Below are 21,785 nucleotides of genomic sequence, written 5' to 3' on the forward strand. Positions count from 1 at the left end.
AAAGGCAGCTTTGCTTTGCGCTGCCCGAAACCATCCCGTGTGAAGTGACGCGCAGGCAGAGGCTTTGAAGTGTAGATTCGGCAGGGCAGAAAAAAAAAAAAAACCAAAAACCAAGCCCCCAAGCCCAGCTGGAGTTCGTGGTTTGCCTTGTGTGTATGCTGTTGCTTTTTCTAAAAGGCTCCTTTTAACTCTGAATTGAACTGATGGGAACTGAGCAGGAGCCGATGAAATTTAACAAAATTGTCACTTTCAAAAATTAAAAGTGCAAAGAGGGTCATGACGCAGGGGAAACGCGGTTGCCCCGAGTTAAGTGTTTCATGCGGGAGCTCGAGAACCGCCCTTGGGTCCTTCCCCCGTGCTTTCCCGTATTATTTCAGAATTATTTTCTTTCCCTCCCATTCCGTGCTCAGTAGCTGGAAATGCAGTAATACAATTCATCCGTGCTATTGCACTAAGGTTGTCGCTGACCACTTAATCAAGGGACTGTGATTTTGCTTTGGGGCTGCTTGTTCTCACAGCGTCAGTTTGCAGAGGTTAACGCTGCAGGTAACGTCTGCAAAGTTATCCTTCTTTATTTCCCTGATGCTAATTCAGGTCTAGGAGGTGATTGCACAGATAGGAAGCACGGTAGTATAGCTGGTGGTTTCTTTCATTCTAGCATCCAAGCTCAGTATGTTTAGATCCGTTTAATAGGATGTGGCACAGAAAGGTATATTAAATAACACAAAATTGCCATTCTGTGGCTTCAAAGTAGAAATGACCAATAAAGTATGTGATCTGCACTAATGGTTTCAGCACCAGAAACACACTGGGGAACAGGAAGCACGGTAGTATAGCTGGTGGTTTCTTTCATTCTAGCATCCAAGCTCAGTATGTTTAGATCCGTTTAATAGGATGTGGCACAGAAAGGTATATTAAATAACACAAAATTGCCATTCTGTGGCTTCAAAGTAGAAATGACCAATAAAGTATGTGATCTGCACTAATGGTTTCAGCACCAGAAACACACTGGGGTACTCTGTGGGTTTTATGGTATGCTGAGGTCACTTCTGTATGTTAATCTCTAATTATGCATGTGCTTTGAGGATTTAATTACACAAAAATTATTTAGTGTGTCTTATTAATGAGGCATGCTTCAAAAGATTAAAGATGAAGTTTTAAAAATTCACCTTTGAAAGTCGTACCAGTGAAAAACATGTGTGTGAACCAGATGGTAATCAATGTGTATATTGGATAAGCTTAGGTAGCCTTCAATGTTTTTTATTAGTATGCAAAACTAGTTGTCTCTTATATGAAATTGTGGAAGCTTTTAAAGTACTTTTCATTTGTGGTTGCAACCTAAATCTTAAATACTGAATGCCAGTGCTGAGAAAATACTTTGATTCTTAAGTTTGAGAAAGTGGGCAATGTAAAACATATTCACATGTAGAGCTAGGCTTACAGTTTTACTTTTCTTCCACGTAATGTGATCTGATAATTTGTGGAGGCTTTTCTAGATCCATTTTTAATTTGGAAAAGTTGTCTGAGTTGGCTTTTGTGAGACCGTTTTTGCTTTGCTGGCCTGCAGAGGGTATTGCTCCCTATCTTATTCTTTGAGTGCTACCACAGTGGCTGGTTTCTTACCTGCTGAAAAATAGAAAATGAGTGCCCTTTTGCCACTCCCCTCCCCCCCCCCTCCCCCCCCAAATATTTTGTGTTACATATTGGGATGTACCCTCATATTGCAGAGACACTGATTAGCAGAAATGTCATTACAAAAAAGCGGCATTGGATTTTCATTTACACAATCTCTGTAATGGTATCAATATCTCAGCTCCCCCTGTGGAGAGGATTTGCACCTTTAAAATAGTTATTCATGTATAATTCCTGCTCAGCAATATGGAGCATGAGATGGGGATGGCAAGTTTTTCCCAAATCTAAGTACTTGCTTCTGCAGGTAAATAAAGTAAGTTTGTTTAAAAAGTCAGCATTTTGCTTTGTTTGTTAGATTCTTATCTTTTTTGGTTTGAAGTATGTGGCAGGATTTCTGTACAAGTGACTGAAAATTTTACACAATTTTGAAGATTAATATGTCATCTTCTATCTATAGATTCAGTTTTTACTTTGAGGGAAAGCCTGAAACCCCAGAAGAATTACGTCTTTTACTGTCAATCCTGTGGTGACATCATAGTAAAAGACAGGTGAGTACTGCAGTGTCTTCGTATTTATGGCAATAAATGCCATAATGACTGGTATTCATGGGGTTTTGTGTACTTAGAGAGACAGCTGAAAGGTATTTATTTTGAAATTGATAGATGAGAACACTTTTGAAGCACTACAGATGACTAAGAGCAAAATTACCTGAAACAGTTTTTCACCATTTATTCATTTACTTCTTGATTTCATTCTGACTGGAAAGTAGCAGTTACCTTACAAAAGGAGTTTGGTGCATTGCCCTGGAAGCTGGGAATTCTGGATTCTTTTCCTGCTTGTCTGCTATGCTTCGAATGAGACATCTCCTTTTCTAGCTGGGCTTCCCTATGTGTAAAAATTCTGCTTTGAGATCTGTGCTCTTTGTTCATACAGAATCTCTTTGCATTCATCATAATAGCTTCTGGTTGTGCTGCACAAATAAAAAGCTGTAACATTTTGGCCTGGAAATATTGCAAATGTTCGTAGTTTTAATTGATTTAAAAAATACACATAGTCTCTTAGTAGCTGACATCTTTGCTATGTCGAAAGGAATAAAATTGAAAATTTAAGCCTACGCTTTTTTCTTCCTCTGCACTTCAGGAATCCTCTTCAGTTCTGCTCAGTCTCTTATAAATTCCCTTCAGTCATCATGCTGTAGTTACAGAGTGGCTGCTGAGAATGGCGATGCAGACCACAGCTCCCTTCTGTCTGTTAAGCAAAGCCAACCTCCACATAGTTCAGGGATACCAAATGTGGGAAACACAGGAGCTGTTTCTTAGCTGTGTGACTTGACCTTATCTCTGTTCCCTACAAAGTCTGCAGAGCAAATGAGAATTTTAATAAAAAGCTGCTGCATTTTCCGGCTCTTCTGATGAGCAATTTTGGCAGCTTCAACTGGATATATAAGAATTGTTAGAGATTCACTTGCAGCCTTTTATGATCTGTGTCACTCCTAATACTCAAAATGATAACACAAATGTGGTATATTCTGTAAACTCCTGTTACTTTCTTGTCATACATGTAGATTTATGCCTGGCTTGAGTGTAACTGAATGAGGATTTCCTGGCTTTCTCTTCTGAAATGACTCATCAGAAAGTCTAGTAATAACTCTTATTTTGATACATTTGTAGAGTAATGAAACTTCTAATTTCTAGTCAGTAACATTTGCTTTCAAAAGATATTGCACTTTTATATTTTTGTCTCTGTGTGGGCGTTTTCCTGTACTTCAGCACATCAAATTCATACGCATGGAGTTTACATCCTTTAGTTCTGCATCCTATAACGTGACACAGTCAGAATTTTTGAGAAAGGAAAAAGAAGACATGTTCATGGCTCATTGCTTGGCACTTCTCCCTGCAGGGAATCTCTGAGCCCCTCAAATGTTATCACTAAAAAAATACTGATTAAGACAAGGGTAGAAGAGTGGAGCTGCCATCGTATCCAACACCTTCTCTTCTGGCACTTCTAAAAGGAAGACAGTAGCGTAGTCAGTACTTTTAGTTGCAGAATTTGTGTGTTGGTCTCTCCAGGGAGAGTGAGTATGGCAATGGCAGCACAGGTGGTGGGATTGAAGGCAAGTTACAGAAATGCGTGAGGGGGAACTTATTAAAGTGTGAGTTACTAGGAGAGGGTCTCTAATAAGAAAAATCTGAGATCTAGAAAATGATACTTTTGAGAAGAAATTTAAATAAATGTGATATAGTCTAGATAAGGCTGTGGAGAAAACATAAGACTTGTTCAATGTGTAAGAAGCTGGTGCAAAGAAGGTGACAGTAGTCTTCAGCTGAAGCAAGAGTAATTTAGGTTAAAATGAAGAAAAAAAACCCAAACAAAACCTGTTCTAAAGCTTATTTTTTATTGTTAAGAGACTGCATAGGAAGCCATCATTTTAAAGACTAGATTAGAGAAATATGTTAGGAATGGTTTAAATGTAAGTGATCCTTCCTTGATGCAAGCAAATGGACCCTATACATTTTCTGAAATCCCCTGGCTTAGTCTGTTTCCTTCTGTGAATCTGATAGCTCTTCAGAGGTTAGGGTTATGCTCTCTGATTCTTCTCTGTTACCCTCACATTATCCACAGAGGAAGTGATTAGATTTTTTTTTTCTTCATGATTTAATTGCTGCAAAGAATTTGGGATACCCTCTTTTTTCTTTCTCTCCTTCCATTTAGACTAAGTGTAGTTCATATATAAAATAATTCTTTAAGGCTTTATTTCTCACATGAAGAAATTCTGAAAGGCTGAACGTTGTGAAAAATAAATTTCATAAATTGACTATTAAGCCATAAACCTTTTCCTTAGTCCAAAAGGCAAGAATTTGTACTGTGTAAGTATTCTGTTGAAAAACTGATGGCAGAAGAAATCTTCTAATTACGCTTTTCCTACATACATAGCTTTAAGCATGATAATTAAACGTCAAGCTGAGCTGTTCAAGATTTTTTAGTAGGTAGATAAGGAAGACTTCTGTTAAAAGGAATTCAGCTGTATCTTTTTTCTTTCTCTTTTTCTCTGATGGAACAGAAGGGTTATATGTTTAAAAGTCTAAAGTCCATTTCACTTACAGTTTTCAGAATTTTCAGTAGATAGGATGATATTACAAGGTTCTTGGATATTAGTTAATAATGGTGTTAGAGATTATTTTTCTTAGTCCGGTCTTGTAAGGATCTCTATGGTCAAATATTTACCTTAGCATGGAAGCCCACTAAGAATTACATCCTTATGGCAGGACTCTTTTAGACTAGTGCCTAACTTCTAGCTCTTTAAAATTAAGTTAATTGCCTAGGCTTTGTCTGTTTGGAGTCAGAACTATTTCCAGACACTTTCAGAAGGAGAAAGTTTCTCTTAAAGTTCCCAACCTAAGAATTGTTTGTCGCATTCTGACTGTGAAGGCAGTCTAGGTGGCTATCTTAAAGTAGAAACCCAGTTGTTATTAGGAGCAAGTTTGGGGAGGTAAGCCCCCTGTTAGCCAGGTTTTATCCCTGTATTTAGCAGCCTCAAGTTAGTCAGCACCCAGTAAACTTCAAGGTTTGTTTTTTTTTTCTGAAAACCTACAGCTTTATTAGTGTTACATTTTTCCAGTTCTAGTGATCCAGAATATGGCTTCCTGCATATGAATAGTAAAAGCCTAAAATATAGTGGAAATGCTATATTTTCTGTATAGCTCGAAGTTAGAAGGAGTCTGTTTAGCAAATTCCTACTGGTTAGAGCAACTGCTTTTGTTGGGCAAGAATTCAAGATCTTGATGCTCTAGACTGTGAGGGTAAAGAAAGGGTAATGTAATGGAACTGGACAGCATTAGTCTGCAGCTTAAGGTAATATCTGACTTTTTTCCCCCCTGTATGTAATGCTTTAGAAAACATTGCTGAGTAATACCAGCTTTTTGTTGGTGTAGTGCAAAGAGCAATACATAGGAATGAAGACTTCTTTTTTTCAGTATGAGTCCAGGCATTGGAACTAATCATACAAAGCTGACAAATAATCAGTCATTAGGCCAACACCAGAATTAAGGTCCCACCATGGCAGAATAGTGGTTGTGTCTCAGGCAATGTATAAGACCACAGAGAGTTAAGGCAGTGATGGGTAGTGCCAAGAGGTGATCTTAGTTATGGTAAACCTGGGTCAGAGGACCAGTTATTCCAACTTTCATCTGCAGGTGGAGCAAGCACAGTTTAAAATGTGTTGTTAATCTGGAAAGAAAGAAGTTTTTGTAGAAGATTTTACTTTCACCCACCTGACAATACAAAAGGCACAAGAAACTACAATGGGAAGAACTGACATCTTCAGAAAAGAATAGTCTGTGAACTGCAAGAAATGGAGGGTGTCTAACTGTTGGCTTAGCAGCTGTGTGTTTATTTGTGAAGTAGCAGCATAAGCAAAGTTGTACTTGCACGTTTTAATTAAGGGGTAGAATCAAGAAACTCTATGTAAAGGTTTCAGGCAACAGCAGAAGAAATAAGGGAACAAAAGGAAAGCATTCAAGGAAACTAGTCAGACAGCAGAAAGCACAGCTCTGCAGCAAACAGTATGTCTGGAAAACTGTTGGAGAGGAGCACACTGTTAAAGCCATTGCCCATTGTTTTGGTAAAGGGGCTGAATTTCTTTCCAGTCTAATAGTTTTCTTGAAAACACAGATTAAAGAAAGTGTAAATATGTGGACAGTATCTATCAATACTTGTACATTCTTAATAAAAACACATGTGGTGGTATCACAGAATGGCTATAGGAACAGCAGGAACACAGAATGGCAGGAAAGTATTGACTACTCACTCAAAATGACCAAGCTGGCGTTTATATAGCCACATGTATATATTCTAGCTTTAAGAGCATTTTACAACTTAAAGCAGTGATTCCAAACCTTGGCTTATAAAATCCTCTGGCGCTGTGTGTAACCAAAGAAAGTAAGTTAAAACCAATACTGATAATGAAAGCTAAGTATTGCCTGGAACAGCCTTTGTCCAGGAGAAAGGGATTCAGATTTTTTTGTTTCTGACTTCTGAAAGATGAATCTGAATCTAAATTAAGATTGCATTATCTTTTTTTTTTTTTTTTAAATGAAGATATACTATGGTATTTTTGTCAGGATTTAGCTTTTTCAAAGGCTGTTATCTGACTTTGAGGGGCTTTGAGGACATGCTCTCCCTTGCTGTGGCAACAGTTTGTTTCTGTTGTTTTCATATCAACATTTGGCAAGGGAACTTTACAAGAAGTAATAATAAATATAATTGCAAAATGTCCATTGTTATATTTTTCATGACTGGATAGAACTGTTTTATTTTTGCCATGTGATTCATTTCAAGAGAGGATTATGCCAAGTTCTGCCTTATAGTCATTGAAGATTCACCCTTGGGAAATGCTTCATCACAAACTTGGCAGGAAACACTCAGCCATTGCTTTCTCAGAATTCATCCAAAGAAAGTGCCTCTGACTGAAAGGAGAGTCAAGCACTTCCTTTTCAGAAAATGCCATCCTTCCCCCCCCGCCCCGCCCCCCTTTTTGTAAGGAGTCTAAGCTCTCTTTTAGTGTCTTAGAAAATAATATAATGTATTGAAATATTTTTTTTCTTCTTCCCTCTTAGGAAATTTCTTAGAGTTCTTCCTCTACCAAGTGAAAACTGGAGTGCTTTAGTTGAAGAGTGGTGTTGTCACCCTAACCCCTTTGCCAGAAGCACTTTGCACCCTCAGTATGATGACTGTTTTCTTGGAGACACTTTTTTTCTCTTGAATTCAGGAAATGATTCACATATGCCTGAATCTCCCATGTGCCACTCAGAGATTGGATATCGCGCTTCCCAAAGTGGCTCCAACTTGGTAAAGTATTTTGTTTGAATAATTCTTAAGAGAATGTATTTGGACTTTTTTTTTTTGTAGAACACTTTTTTTTGTTACTGGTTTAATTAACTTGTATGTATTACAGAGCTGTTTTGAAGGTGATAGGGAGCTGTTGACGTTCTGTAGTACAGAAGCTAGGAAATATTCTAAGCTATGATTTACATGGTCTAAAGGTCTTGATATTCACCTGGATATACAAGAAGAATTTCTTCCTATAAACTGAATTAGAAACTATTTAATTATGTAGTTCTAAACCCAGATAGTTCCCCTCCAAAATATCCTGAGTGAAGGACATCAACATTTAGTAAGATAATAACTGTAAGGTGTTGTCAAAGGGTAGTGGAGTGAAGAATGAGGAGGAAACTAGAGTAACAGTGGTTTTTCATCTCAAACTATGACTGGATGCATAACTATAAGTATGATCAAAGGAAGGTGGTTTTTTTAGCTTTAGAAAGACTTGGAAAAATCAGAATGTGTTTTGGCTTCAGATGTGGCTATCTTACACTCTTAGAATATAGTAAGGAAACTGAGTTTGACTACTCTGCCTAGTGAAAGGGACCTGCCACCCCAGGTTATAACTCTTCATGTAGATGTTTCTGAAATGTTCCAGGAGGGGATATGTCCATCAGCTGAGTCTCTAGGAAGAAGGCTGTCATTTAGCTTAGAAACATCAAAATTTGTTGTTGCCCAGGAAAGAAACATTTGTAGGGATACTGATATTTCAATGGTGCGATAAAACCCATGAAGAAAGAAAATTCAGTGCTTTACTCATCTTGGAAATCTAGCACTTGTATAGAAGTTCAAGCAATAATCTTTTCTTCTACCAGAAGAACATCCAGGAACTTAGTTCACCAAAGCCTGCATTTCCATAAAGCCTTTTCGGTTAATCTACTGCTTGTCTGTATTTGTGCTGACAAACGTTGGGCCTGCGGATACCATCTTTTCTTCCAACACCATCTATTAAAACTAATTACTGAAATCCTTCTACAGTTATGGGAACTGTTGCTGCCTTGGCAACTTGTAGCAGCTGATGACTTGCTATGTACAGATTCCCAACATGAAACTTTTAATCTGTTGAGAAGTAACGCCAGAGACCCTGATTCCTGTCTGCTGCTGCTGCTTACCATCATTAGGGATTTGTATTATCCCCAGTTAAATCACTGTGATTTTCACAGTTCAACGCAATGCATCCAAGCGAGCCATCTGCTTGGGAAATAGTTCTGTCCTACGGGCCATATCTGCAAGTCTTGCAGCTGTGGTCCCTTTGGTTTCTTGTTCCATTGTTCTTTGAAAAGCAGAATATGGGGAGGGAAAATTAAGAACTGATACCCTGAAAGGATATCAGCATGGGAGAAGCCGATTAATTTGGATTAACTCTGTGGCAATTGGAGTTATTTCTTCTAAGTATCCTTAAGAAGGAGGCTAAGCAGAAGATTCCAAATTTCCAAGAGGGCAATGCTTTCTGCCAGAGGTCCCCAAAATGAATTATCTCACATTTCAGTAGTCTCAAAAGAGTTCCTAGAACAATGGGAACAAAGACAGGAAGAGGCAGGGTGCATGGAGTTCATACTGCAGCCCAAAGACAGGAGAGCAGTCCACCCAACACACTTCTTCAATCAATCAAAGAGAATGTTTGCCAGAAGAGGGTTGGTTTTGAGGCAGAAACATGATAAAAGTATGTGGGACAAAGATGTTGCTGAGATGTGGGTCAAAGCAGGATAACAGCAGAACTTTTGAATGAGGGAGGAGGCTGTTTTCTGTCAGAGGCATACAATAGTAGTTCAGTGTGATGAATTTTCATGTTTGCTTCTTTAAACTTGCATTGAAGTTGAGAATTCTTTCCTTGTTTGTGTCAAATCCCTCTTTCAACATCTTTCACACTTGCAATGAATTCTCATTTCTGTGTTTGCTTATTTCCGGCATCACTCGGTTGCCAAGCAAATGAGCAAAATTGTAAGATCCAGCAGAAACTGGACTAATAAGGAAAAAAAAACACCTTAATACTGAAACAGAAAATTCTTCCATAATATGACTAACAGAAAGTTACAGGCAAGATAGATTGCTATTGGCATAAATGTTCTCATTTCAGAGAATATTGTTGCAGTCTGCTCCGGTATTAAAGTTCTTTTTTAATTGCATCGCAGTTCTTCGGAAAGTGTTTGCCTATGACTAAAATAGTAGCAGGAATGTACCAGAGATGCTTAAGCAATCTTTTCCAGCCTCCAGTGGGACCAAGACAGCATCCATCCCTTGCAAACATATTTCTCACATCTATTAGTCTTCCAGTGTAACATAGTTTTTAAATGTCACATGGTCTTGCAGCATCCTAATAGTGTCTCCTGAGGAAAATATTTTCCCTGACACCATATCAGGGATCCTTAGGAATAGAAACAGAAAATATTAGGCTGGTGATCCACCTCCATCTGCAGATTGCCAGCAGCTGCAAGTTGTCAAATAGATATATTGATTTAATTAGTCTAGCTAAAACTATCATTTTTTCTGTTGAAGCATGATACAATAAGTTAGTGGTGTTTTTTAGGTACCATACTGCACACTTCTCAGCTGGCACCTGTAACAGTAGTCAGAAAAAAAACATTCAAGTTGTAGCTTTCAAGGAAGTACTGTATATTGTATACTTGTACTGTGCAACATTTGTACCAAGCTCAAATACTGGTTTTCACAAAACCCTGCCTACTTATCTTTGCTCTTCGCATTAAGCAAGTCATTTTATTGTGCATGTTTGAGAGGAGTAGTGAGGTAGAAACTGGGAAAGGGGATAACTGCATATATATCAACCAGATGGGTTTTTTGATCTCCATAACAAGGGGCCTGTATTTCCAAACAGTCAGCTCTCTGAAGCTTTAACAGAGGCTGTCAGGCTTTCCCTGGGGCTTTCAGTTTGATTCGTCGTTTGTGAGGAACAAGCAGGACTTTGTGATCATAAGATCAGATTCCATGTGGGACGCTTTCTGTTTTTTGCAGAGCTAGAGTGGTCGTTTCTGTTCATTTTATTATTTGCATAGTGCAGATCTGAGAACTCTGTTACGTATTTCCAGCATCAAATCAATCAGTTCTGCCTGAACTGTAGCTTTGAGAAAGACATCCAGTATTGATTTAATACTTCAAATGATGGAAGCTTTATCACATTCCTTGGTCAGCTGTTTCAGTGGTTAATCATCCTGACTCTTTGCTGCCTTCTTACTAAATTAAGCACACTAAGAGTTGCAACTCTGTATCTCTTTTTATCTCTAAGGTGTATTTATTTTCTAGAAATCATTTTTGTAGCAGTTTTCCAAACCATTTTCCAAATTTTTAACATACTTTATAGATCTATTTTTGCAGTAATCATCTCACTAATTCTGAGGTTGTTATATTTTTCTGTTTATCCGTATCAACTACTCAGTTGTTCATGTGTTTAGAGATCGTATTTGCCCTTTCTTTTGTAGGATCGCATTAGTAACTCTGGTTTGGTTAGCTACCATCATCTAAATTCTTTTGATTTTGCTGTCCTTTGTTTTATCATCACTGGCTTTGTTGTTCCTGAATATATGTTTTGGCATTTGACTATATTTTAGTGCAGATTATTAGACTAAGCACAAGCTACTTAATGATCCAGACTGTGTGTATAACTTCTCTATCTCCCTTGTTTACCCCTTCCCTACCATTGCAGCAGGAGGTACTTACACTTTTCCATAGAGTAACTGAAAAAAATGGCCCAGTGTGTCTATTTGACTTGTCTGTAATCTCTTTCATCAATGGTCTAATCACAGACTACATGTCCTTCGAGGCACCTGAATTAGAATAAATCAATTAACAACACATTATTCAATTTTTTGATTAGGATAATTGTGTTTGGAAATCTGTATTGTCTGAAAGTCCATAATCCGGGTTCTGAAGACAGCCGTAATGGATATACCTCAAAACTTACCTTTGTAAGACGAAAAGTGTACCTGGCATAGCTAGGGCCATTGGATTTACTTCATGCTGCTCTTTTTTTTTTCTTTTAAAAATAATTTTGTGATGTGATAGGCCACAGAGCACCACTTTTTGTTCTGGACATCAGTCCAACACATCATCATACATTTTAAAATTTGAATACTAAGGAGTGTGATAGTGGTGATGAAGAAAAACTGTGCTCCCCGAAGTGCACATGTGTGTTCACTCCAGTTGGAATCCATGGGAACTGTTGCCATCTTTTACAGAAAAAGATAAATTTAGAGTGTTTTCCCCTCCTCCCCTAGGTTCATTTATGCTAAATTTAGATATTATTTTTGTAGGCATGTGCTGTGATATAATTTCTCAAGTTGATAGTGACTTGTTTGGACTTAAAAATCAAACCAATAAAACAGTAGTTGTTTAACTACATGTGGGTATTCTTATGCTCTGTATACTGTATGAATGATTATGAAGGTGATTATACAAAGACCACATGTAAAAATCCAATTTAGGTGTCTTCTCATTACATTCTCAGGATTTCTATCCCCAGAAGGGTTTATTAACTCAGGAGCATCATTGTGATTGTATATGTATACTGCTTCCAGACCAGAGCTGTACTGTGCTACACTCAGGTTAATAAGCCCATACAGAACCAGTTCTAGAGCTTAGACTTTGGATTAAAGTAGGAGTTGTGCTTACTTGTATCTTTATACTGATACTGAATTTAAATATTGACACTGGAATTAGTAGGAGTGTTACTAGGGCAGATCACAGGTTCATCCCACAATGAGATCTTTTTCAGTGGGCAGTAAGGGATGCGTAAGAGTAAGGCAACTACTGAGTGATGTTTTGGCCAGTGTAGAGACTTTTGAACTAGATGTTATCTAAAATTTTTGTTTTAAATAAGCCCTTGATTAACATTGCTTGCCCTGAATTTCTGAAGACTTTTTGAATTTAGGTATACTTTTAAGGTGAAAAATACTTTCCTGTAGTGAGTACCAAACTATATTATGTATTGTGTGACAAATACCTTCCTTTTCTTTGATACAAACTAGCTTATGATTTCATAGCATGAGCTATGAGAGTACATGGTTTTTTCCTCTCCAGCTTTTCCTAAAGCTTTGTGATCTTATACATCTGAATGATACCTCTCAGTTTTCTCTTTCATGCTTTCTCCCATTACATGTGTTTTCTTGCCACACATAGAAATGGTTTTGCATCTCTGACTATTATTCTTATTCTTTGTCAATACCTTTTCTGTTTCTGCTTGAATTGAGGGAGACAGGTTGTTCAAGAACAGAATCCACTGCACCTTTCTGGAGTATCATGCTATGCTGTATTCTTCAGCTGTTTCCTAGTAATTCAAAATACTCTGTGGACATTTTCTGCTCTCTGCTGAACATTGAACTGGTATTCCTATAAAACTGTCCACAGTGGCTAGAACTTTTTACTGAGTGATGGTAGTCACATGGCAGCATATTTTATGCATATATTTTGGAATACTTTATTTTTGTGTGCATTATTTTGCCCTTATCAAAATCGAATTTACCTTGTAATTTTATCATCCAGTCGTTCAGTACTAGGAGATTCTTCTGTTAGCTATTACAGATTGTGCTGTGGCCAGTATATACTGCCATATTTTAAAACTAGTATGGAACTTGCAAGCAAGTCAAAGTGCAGAAAGCTGAAGTAGTGAATGCAGATCTGTCTGTATGTAAACATAAAGAGAACAGAAACAAGTACAAAGTTCACTATCTACTCTGGAGAGTATGTTAATATTATACATTCATTTTTCAGAATAACTGAGTGACATTTAAATGACATTTCTTTGTCCTATAGAAATCAAAGGAAAATACCAGAGTAATTTGTAAGCGCTGCAAGACAATGCTGGGAGAGACCGTATCATCAGGTATGGGTTGTACAAACCAAACTAGACTTCACTGCATCAGCCATTGAGCACTGGAGGTTAAAAGCTCTGGAGGAAAGTAGTTTTATCAGTAAGATGCAGGGCTGATTCCTGTGTCACTCACTTCTAGAACAGATGAGGTTGTTGCTTCCACTGTTAGACCTTGGAAGTGACTTACAACAGGGATTTTCCTCATCCTTGTTTCTGTGGCAGATTTGGCTAATTCCAAAGCTTTGGAAAACTCAGTGCATGATTCCAGTTTACTAGGAATCCCAATGAAAAAGGAGACCTGTGAAATTACAGGTTGTTTATTGTGCTGTCAGTCCTACAGAACAATGGGATGGTTAATTCAGAACTTGATCAGCACAGGACTAGAAGCTAAAGATATGATTGCTAACAGCCAGCCTGTTTTCATGGAAAGGAAGGCTTGTCAAAGAAACAGGTTATCTCTCATCGTCATCCAATGATGAGGTGATGAGTTTGTTGGTTTAAAAGCTGTTATTATATTGAATCAGCAGGATTTACCTGAAGTAGTAGAAAGACGAGTCTCTGGTAGTTTTTAAAATGCAGCGTTCATTCTTTCATTCTCCCTCTACTCCACTGCATCAGTCAGTATGAGCCTGGCTCAGTTCAGAGGTCTGGAGAATATAAAAACTTATCAGAAAATGCAAAGCCTGTTTAAAAAATAAGTCATGAGGAGACGCAAGACAGAAGGTCTTCTGTTACAGAAGGTTCTGATTGTCCCGTACAGGGATCCAAACAATACAGGCTTTAATAAAACCAACTGTGAGGTAAGTTGTTTGAAAGCTCACAAAGTAGGTTGTCACTTTGGGAAAGCAGTGGTTGGAAAAGAGGTTCACAGATCATCATGAGTAACAGATGCCTTAATTAAGCCTTCAGGTGGTTTTACCAACCAGTAGCTGATGTGAGCAGTGGGTATGGGAGAAGGCAGTGTAGATGTGCAGGGATTGCCTGGACTCAGTACGTGACTGAAGTTAGATAGCATGTCCATTGTTTTGACCACGTTTCTTCAGTACTGTAGGAAACTTACATAGAGTTCAAAGAACAGACAAAAAAAACTAACCAGAGATGCATGGTATAAGTCTAGACAGAACCATCTCTGAAAAGAGACTAGAGAGTAGTCTTGACTCGTGTTTTGGTGCTTCCTCATGAGAAGATGTTAGTGCCTTGAAGATAAAATCTGGATTAGAGTGGTGTAGCTGTGGAGGTCAGATTTGGCTTTGAAAGTCCCCTGCCAGCTATTCCTTCCCCCAACTCTATCCCCATGTACTCATAAGATTTTTTTCTTGGGAAATCCCACCTATCTCTCTGCAAGCAAACATCTCCTTAATTCGCAGTGCCCTTGCAGCAGTAGCACCGATTCTTTACTCAGGGTAACAGCTGGGGAGCTAGAGTCACTGAACTGGCTTCTTTTCCTCCTGCCTCCCAGGACTAGTCACAGCATGTAGCAGGCTAAAATTAAACTTAGAGGTAAAATATAATTTCCTAACAGTGAGGATAATTAAAAAAGTGTAGTGCTTATCTGGAGAAGGGTTAGGAGTACCAAGCCTGTGGAATCTTTAAAACTGATTAAGTGTCTTCCTGAAATGCTTGCTTCCATCCAGTTTTAATGGTGTGTTTTGACAGAGATCAGGTGAGACAATCCTTTCCACCCTTAAAATTTATGGAACTGATGAATCTTTACTGTTGTTGACATACTGAGGCTTAGTGGAATTAATTTATTGTTCTATATGCTTAACCTGTTCTGCTAGCCCTCTAGTTAGGCTGTGTTTGTAGCATAGACCCAAAGCTTCGATATCTTTGACCTGACTTTATTGATGGGGATTAAATTCAGTACTGAAACACTTTCATTTAGTGTTAAAGGCTGTCTTAGTGGAGCTTTTGGGGAACAGTTATATTGAAATTCAGAATGTATACAGTATTAGTGTTGAGATAGTGTGATTTCTGGAAAGAAGTTCTATTCTGCTCTTTGAGCAAAGAAGGAAATTATTCCCCTGTGTGTGCTGTTATTAAAATTGTCTCTTGTGATTCACTGCAGCATTACTGAGCAGCGGAGGGTACTAAAATACTTACGTAAGCTATGCTGATTTCAGTGCTTTAGGAAAGTTCTTTCAATTCATCTTTCAGGTTTGGCTTGAGCTCTTGCTTGCTTTGTTTGAAGATGATTGTTCCCAGCTTTAAGCAAGGATCAATATGAATGACAAATTGCTGGTCATGTAATTAGCTCAGAGCAGTTTTCTTCTGGCAATGCATGTTTTCTAGTTTTGGTTGCTTCTTCTCCCACAAACCAAAGCAGAATTTGACCATCTGCTGTACCTCTTAATTGAACGCTGAACAGAAGTTTAATTAGTATAGTGATAACAGTGAGTTACAGTCTACTCTTAACAAGTTGGTTGTTCTGTTGTACTTGAAAAATCTTTTTGTTATTTTAGATACCATTAAATATTATGTCACCGAGGTGATTATTCAACCATCTGAGGCAAGTTTCAGTCCAACACCGAGGTAACAAATACAAATTAAAAAAATCAGATCATTTGCTCAGATTTATGTTTTAGAAAGGGTGCTAGAAATGCACTAACATTTTAGTTTCCTGAATAATTACATGTAATAATAAAGTGCTGTCAAATTTTACATAATCATCACAGAATTAAGCATTGTAAAGGTAATGTAGTCTGAATTCACTCATGTACAATTTTGTTTGCTTATCTTTGTGTGTGTATGTTGTGGTTTAACCTTAGCTGCCAGCTGGGGTTAAACCACAACAGCGTGACTCAGGAGAGAGATTGTGTATAATTTGTTGCAGTGTCTCACTATTCTGGTGATAAGCCAAAATACAATACTTACTTATTTTGAACTATTTAAGTTTGCATGGTGTCTGGTGGCTAACTGTGGAAATGAAAGGTTACAATATGTAAAGTTAAATTAAGTAAAGCTTGAAAAGTTTAATAGGAAATGAGATTTTTTAATTTTCAAGTAATGCAGTTTGAAGTTAAGACTAAGATGAAACAGAACTTGATCTAGTTATCTTGTATTGTACTATGCGTTAGTCACAGTTCTTTCCTTTTGTGAATGATATTTCAAATATGTGCATCATTCTGAACTTTGTCTTCATATGTGTAAAATATAATAGGGAAAAGCTTTTATTCAGCATTTGATATTTGGTGTTGGTCAAAATAAAGGATGTGGAGCAATTTAGACTACTGATCTATTAAGAAATTCCTGTTGCAGGAAATAGAAAGTCCTCTGGTTTTGAGGCAGAGAAAGGTAAAGAAGCCTCACCTCTCAATAAAAGGTGATTGTAGGATGTAGTGGAATTGGCAAAGAAGCCTCACCTCTCAATAAAAGGTGATTGTAGGATGTAGTGGAATTGGCAAAGAAGCCTCACCTCTCAATAAAAGGTGATTGTAGGATGTAGTGGAATTGGCAAAGAAGCCTCACCTCTCAATAAAAGGTGATTGTAGGATGTAGTGGAATTGGCAGTATGGAGATACTCATATACTTATATATAAGTATATATAAGTGTGTGTATATATATATGTGTGTGTGTGTATATAAAATATACTGCATCGATATGAATGACTGCCCATGTAGTTGTTATGAAAACATAATATGTGGTTGATTCTTAAACAGGTGTCAGTTTGTGCAGAGCTTGGTTGCTCAGTGTCTTGTGGAATTGTCCTCTGCTAAAAGCACGTTTAGATTCACTGTAAAAGGGGATAATGGAAAAACCTATATTCTGGTAAGTTGTTGGGGTTTTTTTAATTTTTATCCTGCTGAGAAATTTTAACCTATGAATCCCAGCTCCTAAAATGTATTATTTATGCTGTTCATGATTGTATGTTTAAAGAAAATTAACAAATTCAAATTCTTGAAGTAGTTCTGAAGAGTTCTGTTCAAGTAAGAAACTTCCTCCCCCCATTTTCTAATCTAAGTAAATGTACATATAGAAATTTTCTTATATTAATATAGTAACGAAAATACTGCAGATGCACCACAAGTAGCACAGAAATAACACTTGTATTCAAAACATAGGAAAAGCTTATGGAAGGTTTTGATTTCATAATATATATATCATCTTCTTGCTCCAGTGCTTCTTATCTTTAATCACCAGAAGTTCATCAAATTGTATATCATCTTTCACAAATATTGTCTTAAGTCAGCAGAGACTACTGATGTAGTCTGTACATTGCATTGCAAAGTGAAGTGCAAACAAAAATAAAATTGCCTATTATACTTAATGTTCTAATGCTGTTAAACTTGGTTAAGCTTGATATTTAAATAGTGACAGCTAAATTCCTCAGACTTTAAAGATGGATAGGAATTTGGGTCTGGAATTATCTTAATACTATACACTTGGTATAACCAGGGATGTTTTCTTTTATTCATGAACTAAATATAGGCACAGAATTTGTAATTTTGCAGTTTGTATGAGTAACTCATAGACAGAAAGATAAAGAAATACATGATTGTAGATTCCTGCCCTGGATAAACTTAGAGATGCACTTTGTTGAGATAGGCAATCTAATTAAATAAACTGTTTTATATATACATTGTCCAAGTTCTATAATCTCCAAACATCCTTATTCTGAGGTAAGTGTATATCTATTGCTTTTAAATAAATTTTAGTGCCAAGATAACATTTATGCAACCACTGAGAAATACTTCCATGATGATAAAATAAGGTCTCATGAGCAGACCTATAATTGTCACTATGTATAATCTAATTGAGGAGTCATTAAAAATGGTTGTAGCTTATGTGTTTCTGAGTTACCTAATATTCTGATGCTTAAGTCTAGTAGCTTATATAGAACAAACTAGTTATTTTCTAAGAGAGAAATCACCTTATTTAGCAGATCGCCATTACTCTCAGCTCTTGAGTTTCATTTTTGCTTATGTATTGATCAAAGGAGCAGGCTGAATTAGCATAGGGACTAGCTTCTGATTGGCATCCTTTTTATTAGTGAGTTATTAGTAATTTTTTTGTGTGTTTAACATCAGAAAGCCCTTACTCATGTCCAGGGTGAGGTTCTAGGTACTGTATGCACACCAGCAGGTGTTCTGGAGTCATGGGTTAAGTCTTAGGACTCAGAGGCCTTGTGGAGACAACTATAATGTAAGTACCATTTATATTAATGATTGCAAACAGCTAAATGGTAAAAAATGCAGGTACTTGAGGCTGTGAGTACACAGTCAAGTTAGACAAGCGGTCTCATCACTGAGGCATCATGGACCAGCTGTCCTACTTGTTTGTTTTGACAGTGAGCCAAAGATTCTCATTCGCAGTGTTGGTGCTTACGTGAATGCACACAGTTCAGGCTGTATATATGATGCAAGTCTTTTTTTTTTTTTTAAACCATTTTCCTTATTTCTTTTGCATGTATCACTTAACATTACCAGGTATGTTATTTGCAGGTATCATAATATGAGTTTCCATTAAGTTGGTGATAACCAAGTTCCTTAAAGCCATATACTACTTATGTTGGTTTTTTTTCTTAAAGGTTAATACAATAACTAAAGGATAAAGACAATAACTAAAAGTCTCTTTGTCTCAGGGAAAAAAAAGGTGGCATATACAGATTTCCTTATTTATCCTAACTATATCTCTGCCCTCTTCACGCTCTCTAAAAGATAAATCGCTTGCTGCCTCTTTTTGCTCCACTGCTGAAGGGTTTCCTACCTTGAAGTTACATGACTTACAAGCTAAGGATGAGTACAGCAAATGGATAGTGAGATAGGAGAACACAAGCAAAATGATACATTATTGGTCAGCACAGCAGCATCTTAACAGATGTCATTTTTTTTCTGTACTGTACAAAAGGATAGGTTTGAAAGAGGTAAATAAGTAGTTTTGTGGATAGATACAGGGAATTCATCCCATGGATGGGATCAACTTGATAAAACCCAAAGAGACATCTGTGAAAATCAAGAAGTGTGTAGTAGAGTTTGGAGTGTTTGAATACTAGCTCCAGTCTTTCAGTACTGAACGAAAGATTTTTTTGGAGTGGGATTAGGCTGTAAAGTGCTTTGAGAATAAGGCAGCTTGTATTTCGGGAGTGAGTGGAGAGGGAGCGGGAAGATATCCCAAGAAAATAAATATGTAACGAAATGGGAGAGACCTGTCAATCAGTGATTCTTGGACCATGTCTTGGAGAGCATGAGCAGAACAAGTTTGCATTTGTCAAGGCTGGAGAGGGGGCCGTTGCAGTCATCAAGATGTGAGATAATGAGTACCTTGTTGAGACTTAGCTACCCAGCCCTCTTAGAGAGCTTTATTCTTTGTGAAGTATGTGGAAGACACATTTTTATCTGAACAGTCTGAATGTGAGGACAAAGAAGCTGTAATGAAAGATGTTTGTATTACTGACCTGTGTGATGATGAAAGTAATGATAATGTCTGCAGTAACTAAGAAAGAACTAGCAAGGAAAAACAACAGCTTTTTTTAGCTGTGTTAAATTCTAATTGATGACAAATTGTCCACAACTAGATGCTGGAGACACAGGTTGAGATTTTAGGAAACTGATCACAGAATGTAAATTGTAGCATTTCACTTGTTTGGATCAAGTCCCATGAAGTATAACCGAGTTTTGTCGCAGCTTTTTCTCCTAAGAACATCTTTGAAGCCTATTGACAAGGTGATTTAAAAAACGAAACAAAACAAAAAAACTCTGAACAAACACCAACAAAAAACCAAACACTTTTTCCTGGTGCTGTCATTTCAGAAAAGGTCGTCGATCTACACTGTGAATGAATTCTAAACTTCATATATTTATCTTTCTGTAAAAGTTCTTTTTCTACTGGAGTTAATACGAAAGGAATTCGGTTTTGCAGGCTCTGCTGTACAAAGTGGTAGAGAGGAAGGAAAGATTGTACATTGTGAGTAACATAATTGAAAGCACAGATCAAAATTGAAACTGTGTTAGCCAGAAATAAATGTAACATGAATAAACTGCTTTGAGTCAACACACCGAGTCTTGGTGAGTGATTGTTCATTCAGACCAGAAGGAAGATCAAAGAGTAATTCATGCAGGAGGAGAAATTGGCAATTACTGCCTAAAGAAGCAAATGTAGTTCAGAAGTTGATTTTCTCATAGTCAAGTGTCCTTCCACCTGCAAAGATTCATTTGCTTTCTCTGTATTGTGTGTTAAATTATTAATACAGATCTGTTGCATTGCAGTTGAGGCAAAGACATACTCTGAACAAGTGGTAGAGATGCAACATATCAACACTTGTGGTAGAAGGAAGTACTTTTCAGATGGACCATGTTGCAAATGAAATGGTTTGATTCCTTTCTCTAACGCAAGTTGCAGAAGAGTTCTGAAAGGAGCAGACAGGTATTGCTGCATTGTTCCCTAGATTAGTTTGCAGGATATTCCACTTCTGAAAAGCATCCTAGGAGGCTCCTTCACAGGGAAATGTTAATAATTTCAAAAGCAAGGAACTCTGCTTAGTTGAAGCTAAGTGTGTTGACAGTGACCTGTGTGTATAGGACACTTCTCTTTTTCCTCCATTTCCTTCAACACTTGGCTTAGAGCACTGTGTGTAATGGTCCTAGCTAATGAGGTGTATTTTGCAGTTTAGGCTATGAATGTGTACAGTAAGTTACCAGAGCAAAACTGATGAACAGCCTCTTGCTAAGCCAAGTGCAGTTGCTTGTCATCATTTATGTGGATATGCTAAAGTGATTCTCCTCCTCCCATTCCCTCCCAAGACATCTTTATCAATATATCTCATTCCTCCTTTATAAAGATTCCACTGTAATGTTCTGAGCCTTGGGCTCAGATAAATTGTGACTGTCACATTCAATTACAACATATACTATGTGTCCTGTTAACGGTGGCTTTCTCCTTCCACAGGGGATATCATATGTCTGCTACCTAATATCATGTAACTTGTTTTACTTGAAGCTGATTAGGTCATGAGAAGCAGAAGATTACTCTCTAGTGAGCAGCACTGCATAAATCCTGTTTTCTATGATAAATATTTCATATATAAACATTTCATACAGGCTCAGGACTTGTAAAAATTGATTTCCATTGGTAACTCGGATCACTTCACTACTGCAGGCTGTGAATAAATGAAAAGCCTGACTTTTTGCACAGTGCTTAGCATGAAAGCCCTGAATCCGAGTTGGAACACTGATGCACAATCACACAAAGATTAAATAAGATCCGTAATGCGATGCAAAAAGTTCAGATTTCTCAAAACTCTCCCTGGTAAATATCCCATGAATTGCTGTGAGCAAGTAGTGCTGAAGAATGCCAGTCCCATTATCAAATTTGATAAAGATTTGTTTTCCAAGTAAGGGTTTGTTACAGCCGTTTGTAAATCCAGGCCTTCCTTTTAGACCACATTAGTTATTGTCTTTTTCCTTGCATGTCTTAGCTCCATCTAGTCATAACTATTGTGCTTTTTCTAAAAAA

General features: G+C 37.4%; 1 protein-coding gene across 3 annotated transcripts in view; it reads left to right on the forward strand.

The window, feature by feature from the left end:
* Nucleotides 1-7,320: 7,320 nt before the first annotated feature.
* UBE3D (ubiquitin protein ligase E3D) overlaps nucleotides 7,321-21,785 on the forward strand; it is a 79,280-nt gene continuing 64,815 nt past the window's right edge. For all 3 annotated transcript variants that reach the window (XM_035901493.1, XM_035901492.1, XM_035901494.1), the window contains exons 1-4: nucleotides 7,321-7,479; nucleotides 13,276-13,345; nucleotides 15,796-15,865; nucleotides 16,994-17,102. In XM_035901493.1, coding sequence (XP_035757386.1) covers nucleotides 7,414-7,479; nucleotides 13,276-13,345; nucleotides 15,796-15,865; nucleotides 16,994-17,102 — 315 coding nt within the window. In that variant the 5' untranslated portion in view covers nucleotides 7,321-7,413. The remainder of the gene's footprint in view (nucleotides 7,480-13,275; nucleotides 13,346-15,795; nucleotides 15,866-16,993; nucleotides 17,103-21,785) is intronic.

The sequence above is a fragment of the Egretta garzetta genome, unplaced genomic scaffold (assembly GCF_000687185.1).
Source record: "Egretta garzetta isolate BGI_Z169 unplaced genomic scaffold, ASM68718v1 scaffold9, whole genome shotgun sequence".
Lineage (NCBI taxonomy): Eukaryota > Metazoa > Chordata > Aves > Pelecaniformes > Ardeidae > Egretta > Egretta garzetta.